Source organism: Symphodus melops (assembly GCF_947650265.1).
Source record: "Symphodus melops genome assembly, chromosome: 14".
NCBI classification, from domain to species: domain Eukaryota; kingdom Metazoa; phylum Chordata; class Actinopteri; order Labriformes; family Labridae; genus Symphodus; species Symphodus melops.
The window spans coordinates 20,758,155-20,776,964 of NC_136704.1; the positions used below are offsets into that span (position 1 = coordinate 20,758,155).

An 18,810-nucleotide genomic window follows, 5' to 3' on the forward strand; every position below is an offset into this window, starting at 1 on the left:
TGTGTTCGCTGCAAGGATCTAAAATTATAATCTTATATAATGTTAAGAGATATTAATATTTGTGATTACAAAACTGAAGATAAAATGAAACTTGATAACAGCGGTTTCATTTAGACGAGTCATTCATCCTGATTCATAGTCAGTGTAAGAAATCTCTTCCGTGCAGGAACATTATTTGGATAGGATTTCAGTGTCTCTTACTTCTTTCCAGTTAAAACGCTGTCATTGCTTTTGTTTTTTATTTTAGCTTAGCATCAAGGCTTACAACGCGGAGACGCCAAGGTCCATGGCTGGCTCATAACCTCCAGTAAAAACCACACGTTTTTAAGGTTAACACAGCATCAGCCTTGCTGCTATTCATGTGGATGGAAGCGCCATATAAAACATTTCATCACCTCTGTTGTTTTAAGATTGAATAAATGTCATTTATATCCTTCTAATTTGTATCAACCCGTTTTTAATGGAGTCAGTAAAGCTGGACTGGAACAGTTGGTTGTAAATCTGTTTCAGGAGGAGTACACAAACTACACTCATTCACAAAAGTCCAAACAAACCGAAATGTTCAATTCATCCTGCTTGAGCTCATCCAATATTACTCAACCTCCAAATATTTACTCTGCAGAGGAGAAATCCCTCAGCAGAAAGACGACTGCTCCCCCGTCACGCTCTGCAGAGTGGGCGTCCATCTTTATCAGATCGTATTCTATCATTACCGACGGTGGGCAATTTCTTTCTGCAAGAAGTGAAAGAAAGTTGTTTTTCTCATCAACTTTTCCGGGTGTTAACAGACGCTGTGTGTGCCTGGATTAAATCATCCATATCGTCTGGGAAAGTTTTCTGCAAGTTTAGCTCATATCTATTTTTTTCTCCATTCATCATCACTTTTTATCCCACAGACTTACTGGTTAAATGTTGAATAAACTAAGTTTATGAAGGCAACCAGCTTTGACTTCTTTCTCAGGCCACGTTCTCACCAGGAAAGTTTATCCAAACCTGCACGTTTACTCAAAGCCCCCTGCATCCACCACGACGAGCCTGGCAGTGGCAAAAACACAGTGCAGCTGCTGGTCACCACTGGATCAGATGACATGCAGAGAGAGAGAGAGAGAGAGAGCCAGGCGTGTTAACACTGAAGTCTCAGACAACAGGTGCAAGGCCGCCGCCCCTCCCTCCCCCCCTTCTGGTGCGCCTGCCGGGGTCAGCTCCGTCACTCTGACGTCTCTCCATCGGCGCATGTTCTTCTTCTTTACTCTGCTGTAGATAGAATCTGTGATCTACACGGTGGTCTCAATCAGCGCCTGAGATCGATTGCTTCTGTCTCCATCCACGTGCCTGTTGAGAAAAAGAAATCGCGGTTCTTTTTTTTAAAGATTAAAGCTGTTGCTAGGAAACGTCATGGAAGTTTACAGGTATGTTGTTGTAGTTTTGACCAGAGCACTTTGGCTTGGAGACTTTCAAAGTGTTCAGCTAACATTTAGAGTAAATTAAGCTGCATGTTAGCTGAGCACGCGCGAGGTCACGTGCTGAGTAGTGAGTGAACTCAGCCTGTTTTTCATTGACATAAATTAAATTAAGGTTATACAATGTTTTACAATTGTTGTCATGAAACATTTCAAAATAATTATTTTGAGTAAATACGGAGCTACTGTACTTATTATTAATAATAATAATAATAACAAATTAGTTTTATTTCTTTAATGTTTGAGAAGAATGAAGCAAAAAAGATAGCAATACCATACAAGACAGCATTTATAGCTGCAACATAAAAAATGTCCAAATCCCTCAAGTCCCAACAAGACTAACAAAGACGTAAACAAACTAACCCTGACAAATAAAAAAAAATAAAACCCCAAAGTAACATACCTCTCTATCTGAACAAATACAGGAGAACACAAGGTTGAATAAACGCAATCAAATCTCCTCTCTCTGAAGTAAAGGGAAGTGTGGCGTGGACAGTTGGTCGAGGGCGGGGATGTGTTTCCCCTCTGTGCTGCGCTGGCATCATTGTGCTTCTTCAATAAGGGAACTACCTCCTTTATAGACTATCACCTAACAAATCACCTCATGGGGCTGACACACCTATACACACAGTAAGAAAGCATATACAAACATACAAGCACAGCCGATCTGTTAAACAAAAGAATAAACACTATAAACAGCGGTAACGTAGTCAAAGCTACTTTTTCGCATTTCCTCCCTCTCCAGATCTTTGAGCGACATAGAAATAAAACAAAAAACAAAGACACGGTTCAAAACAAACTCATAAATCCTAAAGAGCAATACTTTGTTCTGAACAGTAATATGAGAAAAAAACTGATGTTTCATTTAAAGTGTAGAGGATTATAACTTCCAGTAAGTCTCCTCACTTGGCTCCTTTGTTAACTGACTGAAAAGACAAAATGCAGCTAGCTGTCATAGAGGAAACATCTTCCTATAACGCTTGTGATCTTTCCTCTACATTTCTCAGGTGTGTAACACACGGTGGCTGTGGTTGTGGAGCTCCTCTTCTACGCAGTCTTTCAAACGGTGGCTGAAGACCTCAGACCCTCTGCAAAGGAAATGAGTCATGCAGGCTGTGGAACGCGAGGTGCAGAGCGGCTGCAGAAAGGTACGAGTACAGCGGTTCACAGTAAGTCGAGGGTGAAGAGCTGCTGATAGGAGCTCTAACCACAGGTGACTCATCTCATCTCGAACGCTGAGAAGCACAGAGAGATACGGTGACAGTTCTCTATTTATATATCTATTTATATCATTACCAAGCAAACCCTACACAACCACTCACCTGTATCAGTCATAGACGTATCAGACACAGAGCTACATTTTGATCATGTGATATGCTGTACATCATCAAGACTTAGATGAGAAAATGTGTGTCGTACTCCTTTAACTCAGACAGAAGCGTAGTACCCAGTATTGAATCTGTAGTCATTGGGCTGGTGAAAATGAAATGGCTTTTTAGATACAGAAAAGAAAGCCAGTTTTTAAGACGGAGACATTTAAATTAGAATCAACAAACATTTCACCAAACAAGTAGGACACATTGCATCCGTAAGTATAGCTATCTCAGCTATGAATAGCTTAGCTTAGCATAAAGGCCAGATTTCCGACATCAATCATTTTTGATTGATTTGTGAAGCACCAATTCATAACAAGTGTTGTATTAAGGCGCTATCCAAAAGAGCAGGTATCAAAGTCAAAAATACTTCATTAATCCCAGGGGGGACATTGGGCTGTTGCCATTGCTCGTCCTTACGAGGAACAACCAAAAAAACACGCTTGTTAAGAAACTGGGATAGGGGGAAATAGAATAAGACCTCCTTAGTATTCCTCACCTTCCTGTTGTCCACACTTCCATGATGCTGAGTGGAAAGTCGGAGCAGGCCGGCCATGGTTGAGGACGGCGGGGATTGTAGGGTCGACAGAGTCCGATGGTGGCGGCTGGTTGTCAGGGACGCCGGGGTGCGAGTCGTGCCGGATCACCTCGCTGAAGGTTATCGACTCACTGTATGTTGTTCAATCCAAGAAGTCTCAGCCAATACTGTACCAAACAGGGTTGTTAATATCCCCTAAACATGGATTTATTATTTTATGATAAGGAAGTGCTCTTCATTTGATCAAACATCCTCGTAAAGCCCTCTCACTACCACTCAATGTATGTGTGAGGTTGCTGTGGTAGTGAAACAGATATCAGTATTGTTTGATTTTAGTAGATTTGTATCCAGTTTATGTGGTACCAAGTCATCAGATACATCACAACTATCAGTGACCTTTTTGAACTGTGTTCTCCTGGTACCAGTATTTTTCTCGGACCGTTGTCCATCCCGACATTGTGCCCAAAAAGATTGGAATGCGTCTTCAGATCTTCTCCTCTCGCTTTAACCGAGGCGGGATGAAGCATCCAAAATGTTCGCAAAATGTTAAATTGTTGTTGTGGTAAAGCTGCTTTTTCTTTACTTTTTTTCTTTTTTCTTTTTTTGTTTCTTTGAGGAACCCAGTCCAGACCCTGTTTGAACAAACCACCATGTTCAGCCTCTTCACTTGTTCTCTGCTTGATTCAGAAAAAGGGAGCCCACCCTCTGCCTCTCACACTTCATGCACCCACCGCCTGTGCTGCAATCTCTATTTTCATGCCACCGCCAGCGAAGTCTACAATCACTGCGGCGCTCTGCCTGCCTCCGAGTCAATAAAGTCTCGTCTCAATTGCTTCTCGTTTCAAACGGTGGAGGCAGTATGCTAATATCATCCCTCAGACACACTTCTTGTTCCAGTGTTTGGCCCGGGCTTAGTGTTTAGCTGTGCCAGAAATGAGCTGCCACTTTGATGACACATTAAAATATTCTGACATGAGTACAGGGAGATCCATCTCCCCCCGCTGAGCGCTGCCACTCGCAGTCAGGAAGGCGCATTGTTCAAGGTGACTGTGGGGAATGTTAATGAGAGCGAGCTCCTTTAGTTCTCCTCCATTATGCATCCAGAGGACTTTGAAGGTTGCTCCTGGAGCTCTGCCTCTCTGGTTCTTCATCTTGTAATTATGTGTTAGTTTAGTGATCAGGTCACACGAGTGGAACAGTGGATGTTGAGATGGAAGAAAAAGACAAACGTGGCGATGAGTTGAACGTTTTTCTTTTTTATAAACCTCGGTGCTGCCTTTGAAGCACCAGGGAGGAAAAAAACGAAAACAAACTTTTAACGTTGAATTTGTGGCTAAAGTCGCAAAACTCAGCATTAAAGTTGTGACAAAGAGAAATTCGTGGACAAATTGAGACTCATTTTATTCCTTCAGGCTGTCGACTTTTAAATGATAATCAAGCTGTGCGGCCTCTCCTTTTTAAAGCTTTCAACTTTTCAGAAAGGTGTGTTTGTCTTTTCCAAATGTAGTTTTGCCGCCTACGGATCGTGTCTTGTACTCACATTCTCTTTGCTCCGTGTCTGAGACAGCATGTGCATGTGACGCTGTTCATCCTGTTGCACAGCCATCGCTTTTCTGTCCAGAAAAAAAACAAAAACCCCAGAGAGCTTATCCCCCACCTTGTTGCAGAGAAATCTTCATGCAGCTCTCAGGAAGATAACAGGAGCCTGCTGTCCAAAAGTCAAAACTGCTCTACTGTATCAGTCCACTCTTTGCATCAGACCACAATCACTTAGCTTCAGGTGTGGTCACATCACATCTCTGAGTGTCCAATCACAGAGAGATCTCTCAGTTGTGTAACACTCCCCCTCCTCCAACACCCCTCCCCCGCTGTTCTCCTCTCCACATGATCCTTAACAGCTTAATTGAGCTCAGCATCATTAAGAGACAACACAGTACACATGATGGACTGTAGGTCAGGATGAACTTTAATTTCATCTCCCTCCTCACCATTCCCACAATCAATCACTCCTTCCACTCTGATTTCAAAAATATCAAATAGACTTTTTGACTAAAAAAAAAAACTTTTAGTTTCAACCTCTTACAAACTAAGCTGACAGCATGTACAGAAAGTGTGTTACTTGACTTACTGGCTTGATTTTCTTTGACCAAACTAGTGAATTTGTTCTTGTCTATTGAAGCAGCTGATGAGCTCACCAATACTGCCATGGAGTCTTGTGTGTCCTGTAAGTTTAACATCATATATCGAGACAAATCCCGAATTGTACATCACATCACTGGTGCCCAAAAATGATCTCACACTGATTTTCTAATAGTCGGTTTTAAATCCAATTAAATTGCAAGCCAACAAACACGTAAGCATTGCGAATCAAATCGAACCAAAATGCCGAACCTTGGAACTCAACTTCCACCTGCTTCGTCCCTGAACAGGCGGCAACAGTCGCAGCAAAGCATCACAGGACATAAAAATGACTAAACCCATTTTAAAAAAGCCAACACGGTAAAATGCAGCATTTGATAAACAACAGGGATCCTTGACTGAGGATCTTAGCAGCTTCTATTCAAAGAAACTGCTGAGTCAACATGAAATACAAACATCAATTTTAAAAGATCTGTATACTCTTGCAGCAGGTGCAAGGAGCATGCAGACACGTGTTAGCTGCTGCAGCCTCATCCTCCACTCAAAGCCGTGGTTAGCGCACCCAATCGACGTAATCAACTGTGAGATTAAAAAAAAAAAAGATCCAGGTTTGAAATCCCTGTTAAAACAGGCAGGATCAAAGTGAGTCATCTAACTAAAGGATGTGACATTAACTATCGCTCCCTTTGGCTGTGAAATGACTACGAGTCAAAGGTCAATGAGATGTCGTCATGATGCGTTCAAATGCAACAACATGAAAAAGAGAAGGAATTGAATATGTCTATTTAAGTGTTTTCATAGAGAAGTTAACTTTTACATGTTGGGGAACAAAAGTATCACTAAGTGGAAGTTCTCAGGTAAAGTCTCCTGTACTCAAAATCAATGCTTTCTCAAATCAACTCAGTTTCAATCCAACCCATAAATTGTCAGTTATGTGTACATACGACTACTCTGAGTGTGTTAAACAGCGTACAGGATCTATATTTGTCTTCAAAACCTGCCGCGCTCTCCTGTGGTTCATCCCGTGGGCTCCTTTCTGAAGCTCTTTCAAGAGTCGCCAGCTCGTTCCCACGTCTCAGCATGAAGTGGGTGAGTAAAACCCTCGTATAATGCCTATTTAAAAAAAAAAAAAAAAAGGTCCAAAAATACAATACTATGACCCAGTTTGTAACACAGATAAAAAAAGATACTTTTTCTACTGCATGACTCCACAGGGCCTCCGACCTTTTAAAAAAGAACAACAATGGAGCGGTCCAATGGGGGTCACATTCAGAACGGGATGAGGAAAGTGTGGCCATCATCGATCTGTAGAAAACCCTCCCTCCTTCAAAAGGTTCGATCGCTAAGTCTGTAGAGAGCAAACTGCTTCCACTCTGCCCACTCATCACTGAATGTATTGTACCCAAAGTAAAAAAAAAAAAACACACACACACGCTCTCCATAGAGTTTTGAGAAAAGACAATCTGTGTGCTGTCAGACACGGCGAGGAGTGAAGTGACCTTTCCATCATTCCTCCAGGGACAGAGAGGGGCGGAGCTTCTGCCGTCTGACGGAAGATTGGAAAAACGACTGCCAGGATTTTGTTGCTAGGCAGCCAGGCCTCGCAATGACAGTGTGTCAACAATGAGGAGAGAATGAGAAATAGATTGCGCCTGGTCGCGAGAGATGAGAGGGCATGTGATTCCTCGCTGTGCACGAGCTGGGCTCCAGTGTGGGATATTTGAAGCAGCTCCCTGACGCGCTCCTTCTGTTTATCACATCGGTAATTGTCATTTCTCCGTAATGGCAAACGGCCTTCAAATTACTGAAGTGTGAGTCACATCAAGAGTCAGCCCTGTGAAAATACAAGCAAGAAAACATGGCTAAAATATAAAAAAGGGAGGGCTTTAATTCACCTGAAGCTGAAATTCTTTACAAGAAAACAATTCATACACATCCATTATCCATTTTGTTTACCGCTTTTTCCCATTTTGGTTCGCAGGTGGACTGGAGATCCAAGCTTTTTATTGGGCGATAGGGGGGATACATCCTGGACTTGTCGCCAGTCAATCACAGGGCTGACATATAGAGACAGACAACCAGCCACGCTCACATTCACACCTACAGGCAATTCTAGAGTCACCAATTAACCCTAAGCAGCATGTCAGCAGCCACAGTGCAAATGGGAGAACATGCAAACTCCACACGGAGTCCAGGCTCCTGTCCAAACAGGGATTCAAACCAGGAGCCTCCCCCGCTGTGAAGCAACAGTGCTAACCACTTCACCACCTTATGTTACGTTGTGTGCTTATACATGTATAGGAAAAAATCCCCAGAGATAAAAGTTACCGCTTTGTCCACATGGAGCCAAAACTGACACAGAAATAGTTCCTAAGATCGAGAGAAACACATAAGTGCTTCATAAAGTCTCTAATAAACACTCTCAGCTTATCAGTTTCAAAGTCCATTGCCCAATTGTACCATCTCACAGCAAAGGTTTAATATGCATAATTGAACAATTTACCTCCATTGTTGAAGGGAGTATTCTGACATTTACACAAAATGTCAGAACGACTGCTTTGACATCACATTATTTTGTCCTAATTAGATTTTGCATAATGCATGAAAAGTTAATGATTCTGTTTACACTGATTAAACAGGAAATCAGTAAATAATGTATGTCAAATACATTCTGCACACAAGCCAACGCCCTCCTCCAGAAAATAAATGTGCTATTGATTTTCTGATGTTAAAATGTCAAACAACCTTTGAGAGAAAACAAAAGGACACTTTCTGTCCCGGAGGAACTCTGAGCTTTACGACGGCTTTGTTTTTGCAGAGGCATCCATCTGTGCTGAGACAACGCGCAAAAAAAAGAAAGAGCCGTACTGATGTCCTAAATGGGAATTTGATCACTTCTTAATAGTTCAACACCTCGTTCGGAGCCCATTACCCTTGAGGGAACCGTCACAGAATCATCTGTAGAGCAGGTTTTGTACATCGGCGATGACAGAACACACAGGGAATGATTGAAATAATATCTCAAGGAGACCTGAATAACAACGCTGAATCATTTTGGAATCTAATGCATACACTTTCATGCTGCGCTGGAGCAATGCCCTCATACCATTTTATGCTTGATTTTTGTCTAATTTTTGTTGCTGCTTATTTGAGTTTCATCCGCAGTAAAGACTGCATCTCGCTTAATGTATAAAGTAACTAGATTTCAAGCATAGGCTGAGTCACACATAGGCTGCAACCCTCCTTCACACCATGAATTCAAATGAGACTGATTAGTCCCTGTGTGTGCTTTCAATGCTCATACAGCGTCATATGTAAATGAACAAATCAGAATGTGTTTGGCCATAAATTGACTCTGTAGGTAAAGGTTATAAAAAGAAAAAGAAAAAACGGTCAGTGAGTGGGAGAAATCGACAGGCAGGGGGCAGGGAATCAAGCTCACACCTGTTTGTGATGACGGTGTGGGGTTAAAGATGAAGTGAATGTGGGGAGATGGCAAGAGAAATGGTGAGTGTGGAGAGACACTCAACCAAGCCACAAGTGGCCCACTGTTCCCCCGGCGGCAGCACCTGCCTCGCCGCCTCCCTCCTCTTCATTACCGGGCAACAGAACTTCTCTTAATGCCGGGCCATGGGCGATTCAGGGGGAGGGGTGCTGGTCGTATGGGGTTGTGTTTATACACTCAGAGGAGTGTGCATTGAAATTGATTGAAGTCAATCAAACTACCCTAAATGATTGAGCTTCATTCACTGCTGCATCTGTTTTAACAAAAGTAAATGTTTTCATCCTATATGTAGCTAGCTGATTTATTTTTATAAATCCTAAGTATTGTTTCAAGTCATTGCCCCTTCATTGCAAAAATAATATTTTTTACTTTGAATTTCTAGCCACCAGCTTTGAGTCTTTCTACTTTAGCAGTGTTTTATCTCTAGATTGCTAGCATGCTGTTTGAGCTAACACTAGCGCAAGCCACTGAAAACAGAACTGTGTTATCAGTTATTCCAGCAAACACCTCACACATTAAGCTACATAACAGTGCTATGACATTAAGACTAATATTAATGTGGTCCGTCATGTTCAATAAGTATCTTACTTTTATCAATAAGCTGTTCTTAGGAGGTTATTGAGGGCAAACTAATTTTAGCTATTAGCTAAAACGTTTTTGCATTTATTGAATTAGGACAGTGTTAATTTCAAATTCGACACCATAATGGTACTAATTAGCATGCTAACAAGCAAATAGCTAATGCGTGCCTTAATTTAAAGTGATATCATAGATTATTATTCTTATAATAACAAGCAAACGAATACAGTCTTCCGATTGGTCCAACATTTAGAACCTTCGTCCATCCATACACTTTTCTGTGACAAAAACTGACCTTGCAGGATTACAGCTCTTAACACTCGAGTAAAGCACTTCTTTTTGTGTCTCATTCTCCGCGTAAATCAGTGGTTGTTAAACCTTAGAATTGTTATTGACTTCCCCATTGTCCCCTGAAAATCAATGCGAGGAGGGAGAGGACGAAATTTTGAAAAAGCAATTTGCCTCAAGGGCGAATCCTGCCAGTCAACGGCCAATCAATGACAAGCTGAGTCTCTCCACATGCTGCCTGTTGAAGGTAATTATACTAACAATAAAAGGGTTTGTTGATTCAGATGCATAAGAGAATCAAAAAAAAAACTGCCTATGAATACATCCAAAGTGGAGTGTAGTTTGAATTTTTTTCAGTTATGAAACGTTCTCTTGAACATTGTTCTGGGAAACATCTGTAAGACTGTCTACGTGTTCCTTTGTACTCAGGCTGTGAACAGGTGTGCTTTAAAGAACAGGAGGGATGGGAAGCAAAAAAAAAAAAAAAAAAGGAGAAGTAAGGATGAAAGAGCTGCTCAGGGAAACTCAAATTTACAATTTTACAGAAGGCCCTGTACGTCAGCTTTTTTACAGAATAGAGAAACAGATTTCAAAATTGTAGTGGAAAAAGCTCATGTCAATCACCGTACAAAAGCTGAAAAATGGATGTGACATGCCCATTAAAAAAAAAGGTCTGGCTTTCATTCAAATTCTAGGAAACGACTTTAAGTGCGTTTAAATCTATTAGTAGAAACAGAAAGTTCTCTTTGCTCACTTGCACCCACGTCTTTTATCACTGGAGCCTAAACATCATGTATGTTCCATATAGCCTGCAACCACGAAGGCACCCACTCTGTACTTCTCTCAGCTCCTTCTTGGAATAACAGCCACTATAGCAGCTATAGATGCACTGATAAAGAGGCTTATGTAACAGCTATGAGTCATTAAACCTGACTGATGTTTATGCAAGTAGGGAAACCAAAATAAATTGTGAATTGATGTACAGTATCTTATTTGAAAGTGCCCAAATGTAAAAGAAGTGGTTTCGTATTCTATATCATTTTAACCCAGGTTCTTCATCTTGAAATGTTGAGGCGTCTCTCTTTTAATGGTCATCACACTAACGCAAACAAGTAATACAGAAACTCGAAGAGGACATGCTTTCATACATTTTAAGTGTCTCCATTTTTTTTCTTGATCAGGAGCACATTTCTGTTGTTTTCTTTACATGTTGACTTATTCATCTCGTCATTTTGGGGTAACAACGCTGTTTTTTCCCATTAAAACAAGCTATTATAGTCATTTTCTCAAGTTCTACAGAATTAACCCATCCCGTTGTTAGCGCTGTGATAAGCAGATTCATTAAACAGGATCTGAAGGAGGCATCCAAAATGTCCTTATTATCCCAGGAAAAGGGAGTAAAGTCAAATGTATGGATGTTTGTCCAAAATGGGCTTCTGTAAAGTTGTCCTTGTTTTTAAATGTGGTGCCGACCTGAAAGTCATGAGACTGAGCTATAGTCCATCTTCAGCTTTCTGCTAACTTTACTTCTTCCTGATTTTTTACGCTTAAACAAAGTTTTTTTTTTTTTTTTTTTAAGTTAAGTTGCTGAACTAACATATAAACTCGTGTCTGCTCCAAATCCAGTGGATTATTTTTTAAGGATTCCAGGATGATGCTCACTACTAGGTAGGCTTTACAAACATCCTTACAGTGCTGTATTTATTAGTGAAGTCAGGTTGATATCTGTTGAACTTCAATTTGAGCTTTATTACCATCCTATAGAAAAATGGCTTAGTGGTCAGGTTCACAAGAGTTCATAACAGACCTGTATTTATGATAAATATATTTCAGATTTTCAATTAAATGCAGGTTATTCAATGATATACTTTAGCAGTATAGCCTGCAGTCTCTGTATAGTTCAACGTAGGGTAATACTTATAATCCGTTAGTTTCAAAAGAAGGTTTCTACATTTCTCTTAGTGCCAAAGTCACCATGCATGCTTTGCATAAACACATACATTCACACACACGCCTCCTCAGTTAATGGGAAGGAGGACTCAGCCAGCTGGTGTACTTCACACACACACGCGCGCACGCACACACACACACACGCACCTAATCCCCTGTTCGATTTGTCACCCCTCCAAATCCTATTCACCCAACTTCCTATTCAGCGCTGTAGAGCCTCTTCAGTGGAGTCTCCTCTGTCAGCCCCTCATCTTTGTTCTACGTCTCAATAGTTTGAGCCTCACAGTCAGCGCGACAAGCAGTACAGGCGAACACATCATACACTGCAAAAAAACAAAAAACAAACATCAGACTTGGTCACTGAATCTGGTATATATTTCATTTTGTCATCCTAATTCTGATGCATTCAGTTTTACTGTGTTTCAAAGTAATAGGTGGAAATTATGATTTAAAAAAAAATGTGAATTAATTTTTTTAGGCTCATGTAGTCACTTGACAGGTTGCTGGTATAAATAAACACAATGACAATTTCCTGCATGGTTAAATCAATGCTGCTCTCCAATCAATACATCGAAATGAAAGCCTGTGGCAGTAGCTGGTCAGTTAAGTTTGGCATTAAGAGTAGGGACAAAAGGAAGAATGGCTTGCTCAGGTTTAATTGAGCAAACAAAATCTATCTAACTGAATATGCATTAAACTCACCAATAGAAACGATAACGCTCCAGGTGATGATAACACTGAGGCTGTGCTGGATTATATTCCAAACGGCTGGAATTAAAAGAGGATTTACTACTTAAGTAGCCAGAGTATTTACCTTGTGTGTTGCAGTGGAAAAATTTAGGTTTCGGACCAAACACTATTAAACCGGACTTGTTAGGTACAATTACATGCAATTGAAGCGTTTTCTTCTCCTTTTATTTTAGCTCACAAGGCTTAGTAGCTAGCTAGGTTGGCACCATTTGAAAAGCACCAAGCAGTTTCCACTGGATGTCTCCACTGTAGTTTTGCTCCATACGATGGTGCGTGCCGCTCCTCTGGAACCTTTCTGAAGCATACAGTCAAAACACTAGCAATGACTAGAGAGGGAGCGATTGGCCTCGCGCTGATAGCACTCTGTGCACTTTTGATTCGTGTGGAAACTGAGGGGTTAGCCTGGCACCTCCCTCATTAAAGGAAGTTCCGGCAGTAATGGCAGAGAAACATCAATGTGCCAGTAGAGACAAACGTGGATTTGAACATCATTTAAAAAACAGAAATGTATTCAACACAACATTTGTCTGGCCTCAGAAATGCATAAAAAACTAAATGTAAACATTCTTCTTTCCCCCCTAACCACAGGGCTTGTTTAACCCTCGCTTAAAGCTTAGCTAAAGCTAATTTTCTTTTAACCCCACCTACTCATGTTTAAGTCACCAAGAAGATTAATTATGCTGTGCTGCCTCTCAGAAATGTTCAACTCCATTCTGTTCCAATCTACACACTGTCTCCACAAAGCACTTAAGACTAATCTCGCCCCACCTTATGCCCACTGCTCTAAGACAGTCTCAGTCTAGAGGCTAATCGTACACTGGCACAAACTGCAGGCATGAGTGACCAATGGCAGCGCTCCAAATGAGATTGTGAATGCACTCCTGTGACCTCTTAATATCACACCAGGTTACCCACAAATGCCTTTCTGGGCGTTATTAAGATGCAGGCCAAAAAGAAAGAGGGCTGAGATACACACACACACACACTGAGCCAGCAAAATGTTTTATACATTTCCATATTTTTTCATTAAGATGCACTTGGTTAAATAATTGATAATTAAATATCGTTAACTTGTTTTGAGCTGATGCATAAAATTAATGTTGCTTTTTTTTCTCTTAATTTAACCAATTAAAAAAGTCTGCAATGTCATCAAAACAATTTTAATTTGACTCAAATCCACCAATTATTAAGTTCCAGTTTTTGAGATGAACATAAAATTTGTAACTCTTTGTTTTGGAATTTTTTTTTTTTTTTTTTTTTTTTTTTTTTTTCAAACATTGCCAGTCCTGAGTGTTCACGGCGTGTGATAGCATAGATTTGCAGCTCCACCACGTGGTAAATGTGGGTATTACACTCTGTTGACTTCTTACACAGAATGAATGTTGCACTTTATACTAATTTGTTCAGTCATTGTCATTTAAAATGGCATCATTGAATAACATTGAAAAATGTACTAATCAATGCAAACAAATATAAATGTATTTTTATTCACACAGAGCGATTCAGCCCGTTAATATTCACTCGCAGTGGGCTTGCAATAAAGTGGTTCCAAACATCAACTTCAAATAAAGACAAATGGTGATAGTACATCTGTAAGGTAAGGTAAGTTTATTTGTATAGCACCTTTCAGACGGCAATTCAAAGTGCTTTACGCAGGCAAAAAAAGTAATTCAAAATTTCACAAGCTAATAATAAAAAAATAATTTTGAAAGGCTAATATCTGTGATAGGGATTTGGTTATAAAAACTAAAGTTCACACTAAAGCCGTATAACCTGTGTGTAACCGGCTGTGTCACGAGTCCCGTGTTCGTCTCTGTTAGATTTTTTTGTCTTTCTGGAGCCAGCCTACAGTAGGAATCCATTTACCAACATGTACATTGTAACCCAACAGTTCATCGCTGTCATGTGAGGTCACACCCCGACCTGGCAAGCAAGAAAGGCTTTCCGACTGCTGCTCTCTACGGAGAAGTTATCAGTCTCAGCTGCAGTGACCAAAAGAGGAGACAATATGAACGAACATGAGCAAAGATCAGTGAAGTGATGTTCTGGTGTTACGGTTTAAAGAGTGATCATGTCAACTGATGAGTTTCAGACTAATGTGCCCGAAAGGGTCCCAACAAATGCTGCTTTGTTCAGTTTTTGTGTAATCATCAGACTTCATAATGGGCAAAAACACACAAAACAGGCAATGAACAGCATGAAAGTGCTCCTGTAGAAAACATGAACTGCTTTAGTAGAGTTAAAGAAAGTTTAATTTATTTTAAGACCTTTGAAGTATACAGATTTCAGATTTTCTCTTAACTAATCACAAGCATACCAGACCACACACACACACACACACACACACACACACACACACACACAGGGCAGGAAGAGCGTGTCTTTGCAGCCAGTAGAGGGAGGTGCTGTTTCACATTCACAGAGCAGAACAACGTGTCCCGTGGATTTTATTCGGCCCCCCGCCATTGTTCATAAAGTTCAGACACAAAAGAACTCAATAAAACATCCCGGGGATATCACTCCTCCTGGCATACGCAGAACGGGCTAATGCACATTCAGTTCATCCACTTTAATCCCAACACACGCAACATCATCTGCCACTCCTTTCCAAATCTCATGTTGTCCATTAAACTTAAAACCTTTCCTTTCAACAAAATGTAATCTAAGCCTTAATGTTTTCACATTGCTGCTTACACCAAGTTAGACCTCTTTGCTATACTCTCTAAATCATTTAGTTGCTTTAATTGTAAGCCCTCGTCCTTCCATTAGTCCCCTTGCCTCTGATCCTTTTATATTTCTTTCTTCTTCTTCTTCTTCTTCTTCTTCATTAACTTCCCATCTATTCCAGGTTTCTTCATTTCCATGCTCTGACTTTTTAATCATCTTTCTCATTTCACTTTTCCCCTGAAAACTTCTCTTATTCGTCCCACTTCTCTGCTTTAATGTCTCTGTTCCCTTTCTTATTCCCTCCACTTAATTGCCTCCTGTGACCCCTTCCTCCCGCCGAGTCTTTTTCTCTCCCGCTCTGACTCATCCCTTCTATTTCTTCTTTACTATTCCTGGACTCATATTTTTCTCCCTTCCTCCCCCTCCCTTCCTCCCCTTTCAATCAGATAATGACTCATCAATGCGAACGCTCCTCCATCACTTCCCCACTCCCCCCCCCCTTCCTCCTTTTATCCCTTTCTGTGTTTGTTTTGCCTCCTCTAAACGCTACTGAAGCTTTTATTCTCTCCTCGTCTTCCCTTCATTCTTTCCAGAGTGTGACTCATCCATAAATCTCTCGGTTTTTTTGTTTGTTTGTTTTTGTTTTGTTTTTTTCATTTCATTGTGTGTGTGTGTGTGTGTGTGTGGGGGGGGGGGGGGGGGGGGGGGGGGGGGGAGATTTATTAACACATAACACATATGCAACGTGGGAATAGATGAAAATGCGAAGATAACGCAGATGACTCATCTAATAGCCATGTGAACAGAAGTGGAGCGACGACTTGAAAATGACAGTAAAAACAGATGGGAATCGAATGAAAACACAAGCCTTTAAATGGCCTCGCAAACCGGAGCAAAATGGTTTTATTCTTATCACATCCCGGGCAAACCCCCCCCCCCCCCCCCCCCCCCCCCCCCCCAAACCTCCATTCAAATCAAACGCGTATCAATCAACGAATCAGCTCTCTTCTGAATTTAGGGGCTTTTATCCTGGAATGTGGCTCCCCCTAGTGGTAACACAGTTGAACTACGCCATCTGATCCCCGGTCTGTTTTGGTGGAGATGACTGCCATTTGTAAATATCCTTTCACTCCAGCCAAAAAATACATCTGTACAAAAGATGTTGGTGTTGTGCAAAAATACTGACATGAATCCCTTTTGTGGTGTAACAGCTGTTAAAAGGCAGCATTAGTATGCAATCAGCATTCTACATTGATTTTAATAGCAGATATTAAAATAGGGGAACATTTATTCTCACAGCTTTGCATGGCTGGTACATATGAAGAAAACACAACTGGCAAGTCAGCGAGGAAGCTTGTTTAGGGCTTCAGTCACTCAGGGGACTAAGCTCTTTTTGAAGCGTGCCCTCTTCCAGGTCAGGGCTCTGTATCTCCGACCCGATGACAGAAAAACAAAGAGTGGATTGAGAGGGGTCCTGGGCTTATGGTGAGTGCTCTGTGAGTCATGGCTGTGTAGTTGAGTTGTAGGGAAAGGAGGGCCTATGATTTTTGCAGAAAATACTTTATGATACAGGTGAGTTTATTTTTAGTGAGCGTGTTGAAGAAACAGTGTGAGCAGTGGAGGAGGATGAGTTGGATGTGTGCTTTAAAACAGAAGTAATAAAAGGTGAGGTGAGACGGACGGGGCTCGAATTTTTCGTAAGGCCGAAATCTGACGAGTTAACTCAAAGTTAGTCTCACCTGGAGTCTCTTGGCAATCCTCTCGGGTGAGGATACAATCATTTTTCAAAGCAGAAACAAAACCTGAGAAGGCAAAATGTGAATATGAGCTCTTTTACATACCTTTTACTTTTACCCAACAGGACTAGAGCCACCGAACTTTTGGGCATTTTAAAGCTGGATCACAACTTAAAAACATCGTAATGATCAATCAAGTTTGAGGACAGCATCCAGTAAATGAGAAATGCTCTAGAGGATCATGTAACCTACAGAAATGGACTTGTGTAATGTAAACTCCAGACTGTGACCCCTTACATGCTTAGTTGTACTTTAGTTGCACTTGTGCATCTTCCCTACTAATCTATTGTGACTACTTCTCCTGTGAGGGTCTGTTTACAGTTCTCTTTTCCAACCCCCGTCCATTTGGAAATGTTTTCGAGTGCTGTTTTGTCTGCAGACAGCCAGTGTATTCAGGGGTAACTGTAAGTGCTCACAGAGGGTTGGATGCCACCCAAGATTACAGAGACACCCTCGTTGTCTGCCAGCCAACTCTTTGGCTGGTTTCATTTAAACTGCCAGCTAGAATAAAGAGTTTTCATTGACAAACAAATGGACACTTACAGTCACGTAAACACACTTAGGAGTAAGAGCACATAGTATCCTTTAGTTGAAAGAATTATTTTAGCTAATGTCCACGGATAATGGGGAATGTATACAATGACCCGCCTTGGTTTCTTCTCGCTCCTTGTCCCCTGAGTAGTCCACCATGAGGAGAAACCAGAGTTGTTGGGGAACTGCTGCTAACAAGGTTTGTTAATTTGGGGTGACAATTTCCAACATGGTGACCTCCTTTGAAATCAGTGGTTGATGTTCTGGGACTTCCTCCATGATTTTTACCGTAGACGGAATTAAAAGACAAGCATAAAGATAATGAAACATTGCAAGAACCCAGAACAATACGTATTTCTCTCTTCTAAACGACGCAGCAAGTCCAGCTGTTGTTTCAAACTCAAGTTTTTGAGCTTCAAGAACGTTCTTAGCGGAAGGCCCGACTCATGTGGCTTGGCGAGTTGATGGCCGACGCTCTGTGGCAGCTCTTGGTTGCCATGAATACACAATCCAGAGAGAGTTGACAGTTTTGGGTCCGCATGTTGGGAGGTTCTTTCTGCAACTGTTGATGGTGATGGAGGTCTTAATGAGTGTGACATAACATTGTGAGAATGTATGAATTCACTGGGCTTCCTTAATAATTTCCATCTCGTTGTTTTTCTAAGTAGATGATGGCGTGCTTCAGCTGCCATTTGAACTGCTGGAAGTTAACGTCCCTTGTGTATCTATAGCATGGGCCAAATGCTTACTCAGCATGATGTAAGGGGTTTGGATTAATAACTGGATAAACAAGAACTCCGCTTCAAGAAAGGAACTGTGTGGCGTCGTGGCATTTTCTTGGCCTGTAGTGTTGTGGTTTCTTTGTTTTAAAGCCACAGTTGAGGCTGAAATCCAGGGATGACAATCTTTATTGTTCAGTGCGCATTCTGATTAAGTCCAGACCCATCTATATATATGAAGAACTATTGGAAGGATCGCCTTTAAAGTTTGTCTTAAAACTCATCGACCCCAAGGCACGAGTGCAACTGATGTTGCAGATCTCTAAAAATCTTCTCCTTACCAACATTTTTGTTTTGAGGTCAACAGTTTTGATAGCTGCTGAACACATTGTAATGAGCGTTGGTAAAGTCATTCAATGGTGACACCTTGACGTTTCCTGTATAGAATCTCAAATTGTTTCTTACTTTTTTTATGTGAATTTTTGCATCTTTTTGATGGAGTGAAACATTTTGTG

At 41.1% G+C, this 18,810-nt stretch overlaps 1 protein-coding gene and 1 long non-coding RNA gene across 4 annotated transcripts in view; both read left to right on the forward strand.

Annotated features, from left to right (window-relative positions):
• The first annotated feature begins 755 nt into the window (after positions 1-755).
• Positions 756-18,810, forward strand: part of LOC306834742 (uncharacterized protein) — a 97,745-nt gene continuing 79,690 nt past the window's right edge. The window contains exons 1-2 of one of the 2 annotated variants that reach the window (XM_079360883.1): positions 756-1,409; positions 2,468-2,608. In XM_079360883.1, the coding sequence (XP_079217009.1) occupies positions 2,560-2,608 (49 nt within the window). In that variant the 5' untranslated portion in view covers positions 756-1,409; positions 2,468-2,559. Of the gene's footprint in view, positions 1,480-2,467; positions 2,609-18,810 lie in introns of both variants that reach the window. The other variant, XM_079360882.1, reaches the window with a different exon arrangement.
• Positions 5,339-7,649, forward strand: LOC306834746. 2 transcript variants are annotated; one of them, XR_013780532.1, is made up of 3 exons: positions 5,339-6,856; positions 7,029-7,321; positions 7,492-7,649. It is a non-coding gene; the product is annotated as an uncharacterized lncRNA (long non-coding RNA). The 2 variants fall into 2 exon arrangements; XR_013780533.1 differs by having other exon boundaries at positions 7,029-7,272.